Source organism: Tachysurus vachellii, chromosome 25 (assembly GCF_030014155.1).
Source record: "Tachysurus vachellii isolate PV-2020 chromosome 25, HZAU_Pvac_v1, whole genome shotgun sequence".
Classification (NCBI taxonomy): Eukaryota; Metazoa; Chordata; class Actinopteri; order Siluriformes; family Bagridae; genus Tachysurus; species Tachysurus vachellii.
This window is the reverse complement of record NC_083484.1, coordinates 16,574,078-16,594,077: the sequence shown is the minus strand read 5'-3', so window position 1 is coordinate 16,594,077 and position 20,000 is coordinate 16,574,078. Positions and strand designations below refer to the sequence as shown.

General features: G+C 42.6%; 3 protein-coding genes across 4 annotated transcripts in view; all 3 read right to left on the bottom strand.

Annotated features, from left to right (window-relative positions):
• scap (SREBF chaperone) overlaps positions 1-14,509 on the bottom strand; it is a 25,201-nt gene extending 10,692 nt beyond the window's left edge. Inside the window, exons 1-14 of one of the 2 annotated variants that reach the window (XM_060861420.1) lie at positions 14,257-14,509; positions 10,162-10,370; positions 5,373-5,493; positions 5,115-5,272; positions 4,803-5,011; positions 4,583-4,688; positions 4,290-4,462; positions 3,805-3,931; positions 2,273-2,385; positions 1,820-1,914; positions 1,325-1,423; positions 762-974; positions 321-679; positions 41-187 (exon numbers count right to left, since the gene is read on the bottom strand). In XM_060861420.1, coding sequence (XP_060717403.1) covers positions 41-187; positions 321-679; positions 762-974; positions 1,325-1,423; positions 1,820-1,914; positions 2,273-2,385; positions 3,805-3,931; positions 4,290-4,462; positions 4,583-4,688; positions 4,803-5,011; positions 5,115-5,272; positions 5,373-5,493; positions 10,162-10,286 — 2,045 coding nt within the window. In that variant the 5' untranslated portion in view covers positions 10,287-10,370; positions 14,257-14,509. The remainder of the gene's footprint in view (positions 1-40; positions 188-320; positions 680-761; positions 975-1,324; positions 1,424-1,819; positions 1,915-2,272; positions 2,386-3,804; positions 3,932-4,289; positions 4,463-4,582; positions 4,689-4,802; positions 5,012-5,114; positions 5,273-5,372; positions 5,494-10,161; positions 10,371-14,256) is intronic. The other variant, XM_060861419.1, reaches the window with a different exon arrangement.
• Positions 14,510-15,041: 532 nt separating this feature from the next.
• Positions 15,042-17,751, bottom strand: elp6 (elongator acetyltransferase complex subunit 6). The gene is made up of 8 exons (XM_060861416.1): positions 17,449-17,751; positions 17,061-17,126; positions 16,847-16,925; positions 16,503-16,573; positions 16,138-16,262; positions 15,834-16,032; positions 15,595-15,744; positions 15,042-15,321 (listed from the first exon to the last, which is right to left on the bottom strand). Exons 2-8 carry the CDS (start codon positions 17,112-17,114, stop codon positions 15,199-15,201), a joined length of 801 nt encoding a protein of 266 aa, XP_060717399.1. The 5' UTR covers positions 17,115-17,126; positions 17,449-17,751; the 3' UTR covers positions 15,042-15,198.
• A 135-nt stretch (positions 17,752-17,886) lies between these two features.
• sacm1lb (SAC1 like phosphatidylinositide phosphatase b) overlaps positions 17,887-20,000 on the bottom strand; it is an 8,758-nt gene continuing 6,644 nt past the window's right edge. The window contains exon 20 of the mRNA XM_060861415.1: positions 17,887-20,000. This exon is cut by the window's right edge and continues 832 nt beyond it. The gene's annotated coding sequence lies outside the window, so the exon portion shown is untranslated.

The window sequence follows — 20,000 nt, the reverse complement described above, 5'->3', positions numbered from 1 at the left end:
ACAGACGGTGACAGATTTGCAGTGATGAGAAGACACTGACTTGTACAGCGTGAGGTCCGTCTGGAGCTGCGTGGTTCTGGCGCTGACCCGTGGTGCATGCTGGGTATCCTGAGGGTGACGCATCTCGACGGCTTCCTGAGGGCTCAGGTGCAACGTGACAGGGATGACGGGCAGGATGCTGATATACCTGGTTGCGCACACACACAGACACACACAGTGATAATAGTGACAGTTGTTCTGTGCATGCTCTTATATACACTGGATATTAAGCCCCACACACACACACACACCAGTGTGACCGTGCAGTGCCCAGTGTTCACCTCTTAGCCAGTGTGATGTTATAGTAGCCGAAAAGCGAGGGCCAGTAACGAAATGACAGTCGCCTCCACACCTCCTCGTCCTCCGAGCCCCACGTGATCTGCGGGCTGACCAGTGGGGTGGGACCCGGGGCGTCTGCTCCCTGTGACTGATTCTCAGGCACAGGGGTAGGATCTGGGGCAGACAGAACACTCAGGGTGCTAGTCGGATCTCCGCCTGGGAACACAGGAGCCACGCCCAGGTGAGGAGGCAACCCCGCTCCTCCCAAAGGGCTCTGTTCGGATACCTGAGCTGCCAGGTACGTCCTCAGACCGGCGGGGTCGGTGTACACCAGGATCCCGATCCAGATCACGGTGCCAACCTGCACGCACACACACACGGGTTACGGTGAGTGACAGTGGGATCGAAGAGCGCTGTTTCACAGACAACTCGACTCGTCTCACCATGATGATGCGTTGTGCCAGGCGGGTGCGTGCCAAGAAATAGATCACACGGAGTCTTTTGGGTAAGCGCAGATTCCTAAATGCTGGGGCCTGAAGCGTGATGGTGTGAGGAGAGGGACGTGGAGGGGGCGGGGCTTCTCTGTGGCGTAAGGGTGTGGGTTTAGGAGGGGGCAAGCCTGCCTCGGCTGGGAGACGTCTATTCAGATCAGCCAGCTGTGTGTGTGTGTGTGTGTGTGAGTGAGAGAGAGAGAACAGTATGCTGAGAGAGATTTCATTAAAACACACATTCAGTACATTTTTACACTCCATTCATGTTCCATCGTTTGTTTTAAAAGAATTCATTTAAATACAAAAAAAGTTAACATCAACGTTTTAAAATCTAAGTTTCGTTTTACACCAACGTTCCCACAGTGAAGTGCATTATGGGTATTGTGTACGCAGGTTTAGACGATACTCCACGCTGGATGTTCTCTCCTGACAGGTTGCACCACATGAGATCGGGTTACGACTCTCTCTGCTCTAACCAGCACTTCTCTGGAGAAAGGTTGAAAGATGATCCTCACCTCCATGCGACGGATGTCGATGGAAAGCACGGTGGTGAAGAAGAACATCTGCAGGAAGAAATCGGAGACCAGACCCACCACGGCAAACAGACAGAACTCCTACAACACGAAGAAAACACAGAGAGCTGCGTCACACACTGACGCGCTGACGAACAGGAAGCGATTAAAAAAAAAGCCATCTTAGATACTGGCTTTAAAAATAGAGCATCAGTTTTCTGCTGAATAATTAAAATTTCTGCTGAAATACATTAAACAGAGTGAAGAAGCGGAAGCTAAGAAGAACTGATCGGTTTTTAGGTGATTTCATACAACAGTGACACCCAGTGTTCAAAACAGGAACTACTCATTTCTTAAATATTTTTAGGGTGAGGAAAACAGATTATCGAGGAATTTTTACAACCCTGTCTAGGTAATGATTAAGTACAACCAAACCCATTATGAAAACAGTGTGTGTGTGTGTGTGTGTGTGTGTGTGTGTGTGTGTGTGTTTATTACCTGAATAGCAGGAACTAAGGTGAAGTATCCGATCAGGATGATGACCAGCTCAGTGGCCATGTTCTTCATGATGGACCAGCTCTCACTGCTCAGACCTGAAACACACACACACACACACACACACACACGACTGAGTAGACTGGATATGGAAATGTTAACAGATCTAATTTGGCAGTAAAATACTAAAATACCAAAATCTGATACCAAGTACTCGTTAATTACTCGTTAATTACTTGTTAATTACTCATTCAATGTCTCTCGCTTTGTGTTCCAGCTCATCGTTAAACGTTTTACATAATAAACATTAACTAAAGAAAATAAAAAATTAAAATAATTGATCAACCATCTATATAGTTGTGATTAAACTGCAGCAGTTGGAGATTAATTTCACACGGCATGAAAAAATATTATAGAAATTGTTTTTATTCTTTATTAGTAGTGTTTATTTGTTACCTTGTGCAATTCGAAGTTTGACCTCCAGGTCCACGGGAGTCGACACCACAGACTTGGTGAGCACGAGAACGTTCTCGATCCCGATCACAACCACGAGGTACGGAAAGATCTCCCTAAATGTAAAAAAGAAGGAAATGTAGCAGCTATTAACTGTAATGACTTCAGTGCTGATTATAGAAGTGGTGCTGAATTTAGAATGTTAAAAAAACAAATAAAATAAAATAAAGATCACACAATTTTTCACTTAAACATAAAAACCTTAAACACAAAAATAATTTGAGTAATAAAACAAGACAGTGTGGTTTATCAGAGTGAAAACAGGACAGTGTTAAGTTCAACTATTGCATAAGATTAAACACAAAAATGCACAAACGTGTGTTTAAAACTGCACAAACAGATAAGATCTAATGTTCTAGGTCATTAGCACGCATGTCATACACAACCTGGACTCTTCATGGAACCTTAATCAATAGGTCATGGGAGTGTGTGCGCATGTACGTGTGTGTGTGTGTGTGCACGTGTACATGTGTGTGCATGTTCTAACCTCAGAAACATTCCACCTTTGAGTGGATATTTTCGGCTCACACCACAGACTGACTGCCTGCGGCCGAGAGCCGATTGGCGAACCGAGACGAAGCTCCGCCCACCTGCACCTCGTTCGGTGAGCTAACCGCCGCCATGCTTTCATACTCGTTGCTATTTAGTTACGCGTTAATGAATCACTGCTACACGAGGAACTGTAGCTCAGCGACATTTACACCACATTACAGGATTAACACCAGGAGAAGTCTAAATAAATTTCAAATTACACAAAAAAATAATATCTTGCTAGTAAAAAAAAAAAAGTTGTTATATTCACAACTTATGTTTCAGTGGGATATTTAGAGGTACGAAAGTATTTGTGTGTACAAAGATGATTTCAGGGCTGAACTAAAACAATATTGTTCTAGACAGGAAAGTCAGCAAGCTGGCAATATTTTATAGTACTAATAAATTCAATTGTGTGTGTGTGTGTGTGTGTGTGTGTGTGTGTGTTGATATGTAAATGTGTAATGAGCTCATGCTTTACTGTACAAATGCATAAAGAGGTGCTTATTCTAATTGATATTATGTATGTGTGTGTGAGAGAGAGAGAGAGACACTGACCCTCCACTGAGTGTGTGTGTCTGTGTGTGTGTGTGTGTGTGTGGGAGAGAGAGAGAGACACACACTGACCCTCCATTGAGTATGTGTGTGTGAGAGAGAGAGACACAGAGAGAGAGAGAGAGACACTGACCCTCCATTGAGTGTGTGTGTGAGAGAGAGAGAGAGAGAGAGAGAGAGAGACACACTGACCCTCCATTGAGTATGTGTGAGAGAGAGAGACACAGAGAAAGAGAGAGAGAGAGAGAGACACACACTGACCCTCCATTGAGTGTGTGTGTGTGTGAGAGAGAGAGAGAGAGAGAGAGAGAGAGAGAGAGAGAGAGACACTGACCCTCCATTGAGTGTGTGTGTGTGAGAGAGAGAGAGAGAGAGAGAGAGACACTGACCCTCCATTGAGTGTGGGTGTGAGGCCAAACAGAGTGCAGAGTCCTACAGACATGAGCAAAGAGCTGAGCACTGTTACCACGGCAGCCAAAGCCAAACCCCACTTAGACTTCACCATGTCGATCTTCCCTAAGAGAGAGAGAGAGAGAGAGAGAGAGAGAGAGAGAGTGAGAGAGAGAGAGAGAGACGTTGCACTTTCATACCCTACTGTATAAGAGTCAAGAGTAAGATAAGATCTGAGTGTGCATATATCTTATACACTGTGTGTGTGTGTGTGTGTGTGTGTGTGTGTGTGTGTGTGTGTGTGTGAGATGAGTAAACAAGGCCATAGAACCTGATCATTCTGATCATTAATTAATGAATTCCTAATAATCAGCAGTCAGTTTCCATCACAACAATGAATGAGTTAGTTATTAAACTGACATTAACAGAATATTAAACCGAATGTGTGTGAGTGTGATGATGATGATGAGGAGGAAGAGCTCACTGGTGGAGAAGTAGATGTAGGCGAAGAGGATGATGTAGGTGGTGACGAGGGGGATTAGTTCTGCGATGCCGATCTCTTCTTTAAAGTGGACGTGCACCATGTGATCCTCACGCAGGCTGCAGTTCACTGACGGGTGGAGCTGCTTCAGACGAGCACGCAGGCTGCCTATGAACCTGTACACACACACACACACACACACACACACACAGGTTCAGTTAACATTCCACAGCACTGAACACCTGGCACAGGTGAGCTGGAGGCTGGACGTGGACGAATAAAACAGACGTAGCTACCTGGAGTCATAACTGCTGAAGGCGATGGTGATGGTGTACGTCACAACTCGCTTTTTACTGTACAGACTGATGCCTGTGCTTTTCCCTGGGACACCAAACAGAAGGTCTGCAACACACACACACACACACACACACACACACAGAGTAAAGTAAGGCTATATGAGGATGAATTAAATCGCTCTCCATCACATCGTGCTTGTGACGTCACTTCCTGTGTCACCTTTCAGCGTGGCAGACGTGTGCAGGCCTTTAGGTTCATGCTGCTGGATGGTCTTCAGGATGTCTGGATCAGAGTCGAACACGTCCTGCCGGTTCTGCCAGTAGTTGCCGGGGGAAACCAGCAGACAGCCGTGTTCGGGAAGCACGGACTGCATACGCCGTAACCCCGGCAACAGATCAGTCACCTGGAGACAGAGAGACTCCAAACCTCTGCACAGGGGAGGAAACACAAACGAGTTTCAGGTTTAAGGCAGAAACATAAGGAGGAAGACGAGACATAAGGATGGAGAAGATTTCAGCTAGATTTCTGGACCTCTCAGCGTTAACGTGGTCACGGATTTCCTCCAGGAGGCTGAAGACTCGGCCGAGCGGCGAGCGAAAAACGTCCACGGGCACCAAGCTGCTGTCCCACGGAGACACGGCCGCCTTCACCAGCACTTGCTGGATGTAAGCAACCGGAGCACCGTGATACTGCAGGGTCACGAGGACAGAAAGCCACAGAGTCACACACTGCTCACTTAGACATCAACATACAGGTCTGATGGGGCAGAATCGAACTGCTCGGTCTTACCCAATCAGGACGCTCGCCCGGGTCACTCTGGGGCTCCTGGTGAGGGACGGAATAATCCTTCACCCCGGTGGTAAACTCTACAGGACCTGTTCCCGGCAGGGGCAACTTCAACAGTGGGTAACTGAGAGAGAGAGAGAGAGAGAGAGAGAGAGAGAGAGACAGAGAGAGACAGAGAGAGAGAGAGAGCCAGAGAGAGAGAGAGAGAGAGAGAGAGAGAGAGAGAGACAGAGAGAGAGACAGAGAGACAGAGAGAGACAGAGAGAGAGACAGAGAGACAGAGAGAGACAGAGAGAGAGACAGAGAGAGAGAGAGAGAGAGAGCCAGAGAGAGCCAGAGAGAGAGAGAGAGAGAGAGAGAGAGAGGGGTAGAGGGAGAGAGAGAACAATGAGCCATAGACCAAAATTCCTGCCTCTTGCTTTTCTACATATTTGTACTATGAGAACAATAACTGTGACCATTTTCTCTCTCTCTCTCTCTCACACACACAGACATTATGAAAGACATTATTATTTCTCATTATAAAGAGTAAGCAGATAATGAACTTCCCTCGAGTTGAGTCTTAATGTGACCTTAATAACAATCCCTACAACACTGCTATGTTCTAGAACACACACACACACACACACACACACACACACACACGAGATGATCTGCTTTCATTAGTATACTTCTTGAGACAACAAACTCTTGCAGACAAACAAATAAAAAAAAATGTAGAGAAAGAAAGAGAAAAAAAAAGGACGGTGCACACTAACTCCGCCCCTTATATCAGGTAGGAGGCGGGGCCTGAAGTCTAAGTGATTTGAAATATAATTGATTTCCAAATCAAATCAAGTGATCCGAATCACTTCAGACGTCTCACACGTGATGATTCAGACACGAAGCTTCTATAAGCTTAGAATTCATTATTACTCATTATTATTATTACTCATACTTTAAGGTCAAAATCAGGAAAACTTTTTCTTTTTCTTTTTTGGTAAACCTCCGTGGGAAGAAGGATCAGTGTGTTTATTTACATCCCGCTGTGTGTATTGTGTTGTGCTGAGTTCGGTTTCCTGCACTTGTGCATTGTGTTACTTCACTAAGCGCCGGAGATCAAAGTTGTGACTCGACTCTAAAGGCAGCTCAGCGGTGTGTTTGTTCAAGTGTAAGGTGGCGTGTGAACACTCGAGGAATGAAGTTGTGAAATCCTGCCTGCTCTTGCACAATAGATCTCATAACTGTGAGAGAGAGAGAGAGTGAGTGAGAGAGAGAGAGAGAGAGACAGAGAGAGCGATAGAAAGAGAGAGACAGAGAGCTCCACCGTCCTCACATTCCTGTCAGTAAGACTCCGTCCCAGCAAGAACAGCAAACAGTTTGTAGCTGTGAGTGTCGACATGTTTCACAGCAGGTCATCGTTTACAGGACGCCGAGAGCTCTGTTAGACTTTCTATTACAGCAGCTGTGACAGAAGTGCACTTGCTCATATATTTTACGGTTTCTATAGCAACAGCGCTTTCACATGTCGGACACTTGACTTCTAAGACACGGAGTATAAGGTGGTGTGTAATCATACGGAGGTCTGTATGTAAGGAGTCTCCAGTGTCAGTGCTTTATAAGTCAGAGAAAGTTTCCTGACTCGAGACGTTCATTAGTCTGTGAACTAATATATACAACCTTCACTTTGGACTCGACTTTTATAGCCTGCTAACGTGAGTGAGACGTGTTTTGTCTTTAAATGTAACTACAAATAAACAGAATGAGGATGTCGTTCTTTAACAATGACACCTTCTGATTGTCGGTAAACTGCGGAACAAGAAGTAATTAAAGGAACCGATGTGCGGTGCGAGTGTCAGGTCGAGTGTCAGGTCGAGCGTCAGGTCGAGTGTCAGGTCGAGCGTCAGGTCGAGCTGTAAAAGCAGAACGATGTGACATCACTCACACAATCGCTCTCTCTGTCTGTCACAGTGTCCGTGTCCCTCGACTCCACACACTGCGCTAAAGTCACCGCACCTTCACAAAGCAGGCTGTGTTGGTGTGACCGAGTCACGAGTCCCTCAGGGTCACTTTCTCACACTCAGCCTGCGAGTCTGGCGTTTTATTATGGACCTGTTTCCCCTCTCACTCTGACATGTTGTAGCTCACACACTCTCACTCTGACATGTTGTAGCTCACACACTCTCACTCTGACATGTTGTAGCTCACACACTCTGACATGTTGTAGCTCACACACTCTGACATGTTGTAGCTCACACACTCTGACATGTTGTAGCTCACACACTCTGACATGTTGTAGCTCACACACTCTGACATGTTGTAGCTCACACACTCTGACATGTTGTAGCTCACACACTCTGACATGTTGTAGCTCACACACTCTCACTCTGACATGTTGTAGCTCACACACTCTCACATGTTGTAGCTCACACACTCTCACTCTGACATGTTGTAGCTCACACACTCTCACTCTGACATGTTGTAGCTCACACACTCTCACTCTGACATGTTGTAGCTCACACACTCTCACTCTGACATGTTGTAGCTCACACACTCTCACTCTGACATGTTGTAGCTCACACACTCTCACATGTTGTAGCTCACACACTCTCACTCTGACATGTTGTAGCTCACACACTCTCACTCTGACATGTTGTAGCTCACACACTCTCACATGTTGTAGCTCACACACTCTCACTCTGACATGTTGTAGCTCACACACTCTCACTCTGACATGTTGTAGCTCACACACTCTGACATGTTGTAGCTCACACACTCTCACTCTGACATGTTGTAGCTCACACACTCTCACTCTGACATGTTGTAGCTCACACACTCTCACTCTGACATGTTGTAGCTCACACACTCTCACTCTGACATGTTGTAGCTCACACACTCTCACTCTGACATGTTGTAGCTCACACACTCTCACTCTGACATGTTGTAGCTCACACACTCTCACTCTGACATGTTGTAGCTCACACACTCTCACTCTGACATGTTGTAGCTCACACACTCTCACTCTGACATGTTGTAGCTCACACACTCTCACTCTCACATGTTGTAGCTCACACACTCTCACATGTTGTAGCTCACACACTCTCACTCTGACATGTTGTAGCTCACACACTCTCACATGTTGTAGCTCACACACTCTCACTCTGACATGTTGTAGCTCACACACTCTCACTCTGACATGTTGTAGCTCACACACTCTCACATGTTGTAGCTCACACACTCTCACTCTGACATGTTGTAGCTCACACACTCTCACTCTGACATGTTGTAGCTCACACACTCTCACTCTGACATGTTGTAGCTCACACACTCTCACTCTGACATGTTGTAGCTCACACACTCTCACTCTGACATGTTGTAGCTCACACACTCTCACTCTGACATGTTGTAGCTCACACACTCTCACTCTGACATGTTGTAGCTCACACACTCTCACTCTGACATGTTGTAGCTCACACACTCTCACTCTGACATGTTGTAGCTCACACACTCTCACATGTTGTAGCTCACACACTCTCACTCTGACATGTTGTAGCTCACACACTCTCACTCTGACATGTTGTAGCTCACACACTCTCACATGTTGTAGCTCACACACTCTCACTCTGACATGTTGTAGCTCACACACTCTCACTCTGACATGTTGTAGCTCACACACTCTCACATGTTGTAGCTCACACACTCTCACTCTGACATGTTGTAGCTCACACACTCTCACTCTGACATGTTGTAGCTCACACACTCTCACTCTGACATGTTGTAGCTCACACACTCTCACTCTGACATGTTGTAGCTCACACACTCTCACTCTGACATGTTGTAGCTCACACACTCTCACATGTTGTAGCTCACACACTCTCACTCTGACATGTTGTAGCTCACACACTCTCACTCTGACATGTTGTAGCTCACACACTCTGACATGTTGTAGCTCACACACTCTGACATGTTGTAGCTCACACACTCTGACATGTTGTAGCTCACACACTCTGACATGTTGTAGCTCACACACTCTGACATGTTGTAGCTCACACACTCTGACATGTTGTAGCTCACACACTCTGACATGTTGTAGCTCACACACTCTGACATGTTGTAGCTCACACACTCTGACATGTTGTAGCTCACACACTCTGACATGTTGTAGCTCACACACTCTGACATGTTGTAGCTCACACACTCTGACATGTTGTAGCTCACACACTCTCACTCTGATATGTTGTAGCTCACACACTCTCACATGTTGTAGCTCACACACTCTCACTCTGACATGTTGTAGCTCACACACTCTCACATGTTGTAGCTCACACACTCTCACTCTGACATGTTGTAGCTCACACACTCTCACATGTTGTAGCTCACACACTCTCACTCTGACATGTTGTAGCTCACACACTCTCACATGTTGTAGCTCACACACTCTCACTCTGACATGTTGTAGCTCACACACTCTCACTCTGACATGTTGTAGCTCACACACTCTCACTCTGACATGTTGTAGCTCACACACTCTGACATGTTGTAGCTCACACACTCTCACATGTTGTAGCTCACACACTCTGACATGTTGTAGCTCACACACTCTCACATGTTGTAGCTCACACACTCTCACATGTTGTAGCTCACACACTGACATGTTGTAGCTCACACACTCTCACATGTTGTAGCTCACACACTCTGACATGTTGTAGCTCACACACTCTGACATGTTGTAGCTCACACACTCTCACCTGTACTTTATTAAGTCACCTGTTTACATTAGCGCTGTGTTACTGACGGAGGTCATGTGACTCACCAGCAGGTTAGGATGCTGGCAGAGGTGAAGAGGATGATGGGAACTGGGTATGAGGCACACAGCAGGCCGTGTCGGTAGAAGGCGGCCGAGATGTTCTGACGGAGACGCTCTCTGACCGACATCATCCTGGCGGTCAAAGGTCAAAGGTCAGCTGGCAGCCATCGGGCTCGTGTGTTCCAACTGGGCAGCACCGAAGTTCATCCGGGTACCTAACACACACATTAACACATTAACACACTAACAAACTAACACACACGTTAACACACTAACACACTAACAAACTAACACACACATTAACACATTAACACACTAACAAACTAACACACACATTAACACACTAACAAACTAACACACACATTAACACACTAACACACACATTAACACACTAACACACACATTAACACACTAACACACACATTAACACACTAACACATTAACACACTAACACAAACACATTAACACATTAACACACTAACACACACACTAACACACACATTAACACACTAACACATTAACACACTAACACATTAACACACTAACACACACATTAACACACTAACACACACATTAACACACTAACACACACATTAACACACTAACACACACATTAACACACTAACACAAACACTAACACATTAACACACACATTAACACACTAACACATTAACACACACATTAACACACTAACACACACACAAAAGCACGCATTCACACACTAACACACACATTAACACACTAACACACACATTAACACATTAACACACTAACACACACAAGCATGCATTAACACAATAACACACTAACACACTAACACATTAACACACTAACAAACTAACACACACATTAACACATTAACACACTAACAAACTAACACACACATTAACACATTAACACACTAACAAACTAACACACACATTAACACATTAACACACTAACAAACTAACACACACATTAACACATTAACACACTAACAAACTAACACACACATTAACACACTAACACACTAACAAACTAACACACACATTAACACACTAACACACTAACACACACATTAACACACTAACACACACATTAACACACTAACACACACATTAACACACTAACACACACATTAACACACTAACACATTAACACATTAACACACTAACACATTAACACACTAACACATTAACACACTAACACAAACACATTAACACACTAACACAAACACATTAACACATTAACACATTAACACACTAACACACTAACACACACATTAACACACACATTAACACACACATTAACACATTAACACACTAACACACATTAACACACTAACACACATTAACACACTAACACACATTAACACACTAACACACACATTAACACACTAACACACTAACACAAACACTAACACATTAACACACACATTAACACACTAACACACTAACACATTAACACACACATTAACACACTAACACACACACAAAAGCACGCATTCACACACTAACACACACATTAACACACTACCACACACATTAACACATTAACACACTAACACACACAAGCATGCATTAACACAATAACACACACACACTAACACAAGCACACATTAACACACTAACACACACATTAACACATTAACACACACAAGCATGCATTAACACAATAACACACACACACACATTAACACACTAACACACATTAACACACTAACACACACATTAACACATTAACACACTAACACACAAGCATGCATTAACACAATAACACAAACACACAAGCACACATTAACACAGTCATTACAGCACGTTGTATAACGCTGTAACCTTTTAGATCTCTGTGTGTTCAGGTCGAGATGTTGGAGCTCATGAGGAAGTTTATTTATTAAATTCAGCTGTTTTATGAAAAAGAAAGAAAACATGAGAAAATAAGTCGGACGGAGACGAAGATAAAGGCTGCTGTTAAGGTGCAGTTGTCACCATGGCAACCACCATCATCACAAAGCCGCTGTTTACTAATGCAAAATAAAACTCTCTTCTTTTCCTGACAGGTCGGAGATCTTCCTGCTTTATTCCACAAAACTTTCATTTTTTTCTGCTCAGAATTCCAGCAGGACGAGAATAATGAAGCTCAGTCAGAAACACACCTCTACACTGAGCTACACCCTGCTACATTCCACACTGAGATGGTCCTGTTCCAGCGTGTGCGCACACACACACACACACGCGCACACACACACACACACACATGCGCGCACACACTTAATACAGCTCAATGGCTGAAAGGCACCTTTATGAATGAAACACTTTGTTGTGTGTTGTCTATATTTGTGAGTATGAAACACACCACAGTTCATCTGTCTGCTCATGGACGTGTGCGATGTGAGCGATTACGCCACAATGAGGAGAAAACCTGAGGAGTGAATATGAGGAACGTTACACTATTTATTATTTCTGGTTTACTGTTAAAAAAAATAAATAAATAGAAACCGCCACGTTAAACAAGGTTCTGATGTTTACTGTAAACTCTGCTGTAAAACGTGTGACAAAAAAAAGGAGAAAAACAAAGTGTAGGTTTAAAACCTCTGTGTCTTTTTCATCAGTACAAAACTTAACATTAATGAGTGTTTTTTGTTTGTTTATTATAACAAACTATTTTGTTAATCACTAAAATGGAAACACGTGCAACACAAATAACTTAAAATTTCCCTAAGCTTTACTTTTCTTCCTTATCAGGATCAAAACGTATCACGAGCACAGAAAAGAGCGTCACATCAGGACATTCGATCCGTTCGGGTTCAAAAACAAACAAAAACAAACAAATAAATAAATATGTAAATATGTGTGCTGAGACCCAGAACACACATCACGTCTGATTCCCTTCCTGATGGAACTGTGCACTTACTTTAACACACAAAATTCTTGCTGCTGCTTGACGATGAAATCTATATCTATAATAAAACTGCTTTAATTCTACGCTAAATTTTATTTACTCACTAGAGCTTTAATCCGTGTAAACACACACAACCGAACGCTAACTCAACCCTTTTCTCCAGATCGAAGACACAGCACGCAAAACACACTGAACAACATTGTCTCCATGACATCACAACCTCCTTCTCATCATCACCACCTCACCCTCTTCATCCTCATTCTCATCATAACCATCACACCCTCCTCTTCCTCATCACACTCAGCTCCAATGCTGAACTGCTGATTTACACCACAGACCTTTTCCATTCTGGACTCCGATCGGTCAGAAAGTGTCGAACGTTCATCGCAGATTTATATTAACGTGTCGGTTTTCTGTAAGGAGACGACTGAACATTTATGGAAGGAGTCTCTGGTGTCAGAGCCATAACAGTCTGAGATAAAGCCGGACCTTTAGTTTTCCTGAGAGTCTTTTACAGCGACACGACAGGCTGCTTTTAATAGAAAATACAACTAAAAACGGACAAAAATATAATCACAATCATTGTTGTGTTTTAAACAGAACATCACGAGCTCCTAAATATTCTCTAAAAGCTTCTTAATGATTTTTGACGTCATTACAGACTTCAATTAACACTTAATCACGTTTCTGACGTCACAATGCAACTGTTCAGGTTTTATTAGTCTTTAAATTAAGTCTCTGATGCAGTCAGAAAGCACACATTTGGAAGAGAACAATTTTAGCCGTTCTGTACTAATCCTGTCTCGGGATTATAATCACATATATACATAAAGAACGTATAAAAGTTCAGCTTCTGATAGAATATTTTATTTAAGAACAAAATCGACGTTCATTCATTCATTTGAAACCGTTCCCACGGTGTTAGCAACAAAGCTAGCAGAGAAACGCTAGCAAGCTAACGAGCTAAACGACAGACCTTTTAACACACACGACTTTCTATTCGATTTAGTCATTTTTAAACTCGGGGTTTGTATAAAAACACCTGTTTATCTGCTAATAAGATGTGTTTAGATGTAAACAAAGCCGTCGACTCGAGGCTAAGATGTTTAGCATTAGCTAGCATTAGTTAGCATTAGCTAGCGTTCATGCTGTCCAACATACAAGGGCGCTTTAGCAACACAAATGTCACCAAATTACCTGCAGAAAGTCTTAATTACTTACTTAAAGATTCTCCTCTTCCGTTATAAGCGATTTATTTCACGATCTGCTGATTTGTGCCTCAGTTACTTACAGATATAACACACGGTATTAAAGCAGAGTCGAATGTAGACACTATTTTGACAGATTCGTGTGTGTGTGTGTGTGTGTGTGTGTGTGTGTGTGTGTGTGTGTGTGTGTGTGTGTGTGTGTGTGTGTGTGTGTGTGTGTGTGTGTGTGTGTGTGTGTGTGTGTGTGTGTGTGTGTGTGTGTGTGTGTGTGTAACATGAACCCTCAACTTCAACCTGCCAACACGCACTAACTACGCCATCTGGTGGCCACTTAGGAAACAGACGGCTCTTTTCAGTGTATCAAATCATTCGACTCGGAATCACTCGGAATCGGAATAGCCGATTAACTGAAAGCAGTTTCTTTAGCGATAGTTTGCTCTTTTCAGTAAATAATATTTTTTAAATCAGAGTCAGTTATTTCTAATTAGCTAAGTCAAGTGATCTGAGTCAGTCAATAACGCTCTTCAGTAAATCATTCGACTCGGAGCCAATGTGCACCGAAAAGCAACTGATTCCATAGTGAAAATTCGCTTTTCCAGTGAATCGGATCATTGAACTCTGAATCGACTCGTATGATGTCAATTGATTCGATTTAATGAAAAGTGACAAGTGACAGCTAATCAGTTCATTTAACTCAAGCACTATATTGTTATAAAAGGTTATATTATCTGAAATAACTTTTTTTCAGATTAAATAAAAATGAGCCTGAACACTTCTTCACAAGATGAGGGTGGAGACTTGTTTAGGGAAAAAAGAGACTAAATATATTTAATAATTGAAAACTGGGACAAAACATTAGGCAAATAGATTTATATGAAAAGCTTAAATACATTACAGAGTCCAAGAAACACAATGAGTCATCATCATCATCATCATCATCATCATCTTCACAATGTTAAAGCACAGCGCTCGAGGTTCCTGGTGCAAAGAACGACGCGCCTTTATCATGAACTTTGTACTGAAAGATCTTTCTCTGGCTCTGCACATTCTCTCCGCTGCCTCTCCACCAAATCTCCACCTGAAAAACATCACACACGTTCAAAAATAACAGAGTGACTGGGTGGTGCGATGAAGTGAAGTTGTTTACAACAGCAACAGCTTCATCACTTCTTACAGCACAGGCTTTTTTATTCCAGAGAAATAAGTTAATGCAAGTTAATGCAAGCTAACAGCACTTTTTCTCTAAGTGCTGTTAGAGAAAATTAATCAACACTGTCTGACCAATCAGGAGGTTATGGTGCGTGTGTGTGTGTGTGTGTGTGTGTGTGTGTGTGTGTGTGTGTGTTCATACCTGGCCGTGGATGTCCTTGCAGAAACCCGTCTGAAGCCCCTCAACACGCAGAGACAGAGTGCACTGATGACTCAAAGACTGCAGGAGATGGCTGGAGCTCTCATCCTCATCATCCTCTTCGTCACATCGCACCAGAGTTACAACAGAGCCCTGCACACCAAACATGCAAACATACACTATATGTATGTATGTATATATGAGTGTGTGTGTGTGTGTGTGTGTGTGTGTAGAGCACACACTTGCAGTTGAGAGCAGATGGAGGCCTGACAGTAGTGTGTGAAGTCCAGCACGGCTCTGACACTGACACCCAAACTCAACAACACACTCAGATCATCCACAATCAGCACTGGGGAGGAGCTCGAGCCTGCCTCGGCCTCGGACTGACTCAGAGAGGAACTTATAAACTCAAACAGAGCTCTGAGGTCCGGGACTGGGGACCTACACACACACACACAGAAGCACACATTTAATTAAAACAATGTTTGATAAGTACAATGAGTAAACAAGGAAGTGTGTGTGTGTGTGTGTGTGTGTGTGTGAGACCTGAGATAATCAAACAGCTGCGCTACTTCATCACTGCTCTCACTGAGCATCACAGCAGCCGAGGCCTTCAGAGCTTCTACAAACACCAGCTGACCTTTTTCTCTCGCCTGCACCAGATTTATTCCCTGTAACACACACACACAAACACACACACACACACACACACACACACGTATGTATATGTGTGTGTGTATTATACCCAATTTAGCAATAAAAATAATAAATACCGCTGCACATGAAGCTCTTTACTGCTCTGCTGTAGAAATGTTGCTGATATGTTTGATTACATTTTACAATATTTTTGTGTCAACCTAAAAATCCACTGACATTAAAAAAGCGGTGAATAAAGTGAACTCTCGACTCACCAGTCTTTGAGCCACAGCGCTGTAGTGACTGAACGATTGCACCAGGCCAATAAAACACACTTTACAGCCAGCTGAACAAAGTAAACACAACACAAGAACACAATGTCCCTGTTTATCTGAGCATTTTATACTTAAAAGTACGTTTACACTTCATCACTATGAAGAGTTAAAGAGGTCAACAGAAGATGACACACAACACACAACACAAAACCACAACACAACACATAACTAACACACCACATAAACAAAATAACACTACAATAAAACCACAACACACACATACACAAAACTCACAAACATTATACTTCATTTTATAGGTTGTTATTTTGGATCTGGATTCTTACCCTTTAGATAAAAGCTGAGGTAATGATGGATGAGGAACGAAGCGTCTGCCTTCCTGTCTGACAGCAGGATGAAGCTCCTCTACACACCAGATACACACCAGATACACACCGCATACACACCAGATACACACCAGATACACACAGCATACAACTCCATTATAATTACTGCAGTCACTCAGGATTAGAATATACACAAATAAAGGAGTTACTTTACCTGTGTGACGTCATCAGGGCTGATGTTCAGAATGTTGTTCAGGTCTGCAAACATTTCTCTCTCTCACTTACACACACACACACACACACACAATAAATATGATCTCACACACTCTCTCTCACACACACTAACTCCTGATAAATATAATCTCTCTCTCACACACACACACAGAGATAAATATAATCTATCACTCACTCACTCACTCACACACTCACACACACACTCACACACACACTCACACACACACACACACACCTAATAAAAATGCACACACACCACTGAGAAATATCACACACACCTGATAAATATCACACACACACGCAAACACGGGAAATTCAATTAGCGATAAAAACACAAATGTAAATTATATCTATAAATTGTGTTGTACCTGAATAAATGTGGACTTTAAAGTCAGTTTATAAATAAAGTAAAATATAAACAAATTAAGTTCAGTCAATTTTCATCGCGCTTCTTCTTCTTCTGCGTTATTTTTTTCATTGCTGCACACGCTGCCATCTGTAGGTCATTCCAGGAACTGCAGCAATAAAACTACCCAAAGCCCTGGGCTCAGGATCGATGTTCTGGTGTTAATAATATTTATATATAAAACTCTGACAATAGTGCAGATGTCGAATCATCATACACTAGCCTTAGTAAACATAGTTAAAGCCTGTAGTCTGATGTTAAATGCAGGTATAAATCAGATTTGTTATCATTCCAGTGATCGTTTACGTAGTAATAAAACGTGAGTGTCGTCGTTTCTGAGAGCAAACTTCATCCGAATGACCGCACTGATTTACAGCGAGACTGCACACAGACACCAGAGTTCATCCTAGTGCTCCTTTAATAAAATATATACAATGCATTAGACAAAGTGATGAGTGAGGGTTTGGATTCAAAACTAGCTGAATGCAGGATTTGGCCATGAATCTTCAGTCATATCGATTGACCTGTAAGTCCACAAATTTCTGATCAGAGAAGCTACTGCCAAAAAAGAGAAAAACATAAATACAATAAGTATTATTTAAAACATAAGTACAATACAGAGACGTGATCATAACAATTTTATCCGCTACTGCTTTACATTCTCTGATAAGGCAGATACAAGACGGCGGTTTTCAGATCATACGCTTCTTTCTTCCCCGGTTTAAGGCAGACGATCCGTTCGACTCGGACATTAAGAAACTACACAAACTCCTCCGTGTGCTAATTCAGATCACAAAGGTAAATAAATATAGCTAACGACTGCAGCGAAAAACATGTCGCCATCTACGACAGCACTTAAAAATCATTTACACCGATATTGTGAAGGCACAGCGATCATGGAGACGTCGACGTTTTCATCAGAGGTGCTGGTTATTATATCCGAGACAATATTTTATAATGTTATACTAAAATTACACCTTAAAAGTATTTAAACGTTAACTGAACTTCAACCCTACTGAAAAACGTCAGTACAACACGTTAAAATAAAAATAATAAACTTTGTTTGGTAATTTATCATGATAAACATCTCAGATTTGCACGTCTACCTTTGACCAGGTCTTAGACTACAAGACAAGTCCAATGTGAGGGATGTGGTAGCCTAGTGGTTATGGTGTTAGACTACTGACCAGAAGGACATGAGTTTGAATCCCAGGTCCACCGAGATGCCACTGTGGGGCCCCTGAGCAGGGCCCTTAACCCTCAATTGCTCAGTTGTATAAATTGTAAGAAACTTTGGATAAGAGTCTGCTAAATGTCAGAAATGTAAATGTACATAAACATCCGTTTAAACAAAAAAAAAAAATATAACAGTAAGGTTTCACAAAGTAATCAAAAATAAAAAGGTCCAAATTAAACCAAACATTAAACCGTTAATTCCGGTCTCCTGGGGTTCTGCACACATCTGTTACACGCTCCAGTCCTGCTGTTAGATTAGTCTGCGTCACTATTTTTAAAATAGATAAAAGAAATTAAATAAAAACGACACAACATCCCATCAGTCAACCGTAGCGTCTACTTTGCTAACGTAGCTTTATTAGCATCACGCTAGCTGTTAGCAGGTTAGCAGCTAATATGACTAAAGCGAGTGTGAGGTTCAGGTTGCTGTAATAAAGCGGTTATTAGACTGTAAGTGTTTGCTCGTGTGATACGAAATCATTATTAAAGCAACAAAAGGCCAAACATGAAAAGTAGAATTTTTAGTGTTCAAAGTTAAACACACGATTCTGACGCTCGTGTTAAGACGAAACGATGACATGTTCAAAAAGGATAAAGACGCCTGTTGTTTTTTATTCAGTCAAAAAATTTTTACTCGTTATTTTCTTCTGGTTAAAAAACTATTTTTATTTATTCATAATTGTCTTTTTTTATCTGGTTCGTCGCTAATGAATAGACGTTAATGACGTTAAGTGATCGTCTGACGTCGGTCAAACTTCCACCGGCTGAAAGATCGCTAAAATGAAATGAGAGTAAAAAGGGGGCGTGGCTTCCAGCAGGTTCATTAATATTAATCACGTCCATCGGTTTGTGTGTCATTTTCACAGGAGGGTAAAAAGAGACTTGGTGTATTTTTTGAGCGACGCAGTTCGCAGGTCCTACGCCGTGTGCGTGCAGGACGGCAGGTCGGAGCTTTAGTTAGTCAGTTTCTGTTCGGAGCGACAGTAAAGATACAAACTTCACACTTAAAATGTGACTCTGGCTGTGTTTGTGTTCGAGCGGAAACACACACACGCTTCGCTTTTGGCCGAACGGCTGCTTTTGTTTTTTTTCACAGGTTTAACAGGTGAAGCGTTAATCTGAAATTGACAGGTTGCCATGGCAACTGAAACAAACATGTGGACATCGACGTCGGACCGAATCTTGGCAGGGAGGGGGAGGGGGGGGGAGCGCCGATAAATACGATCACGTTACATGTTTTCAGACTCAGAACACGTAAAAAACACGATATCGAAACAC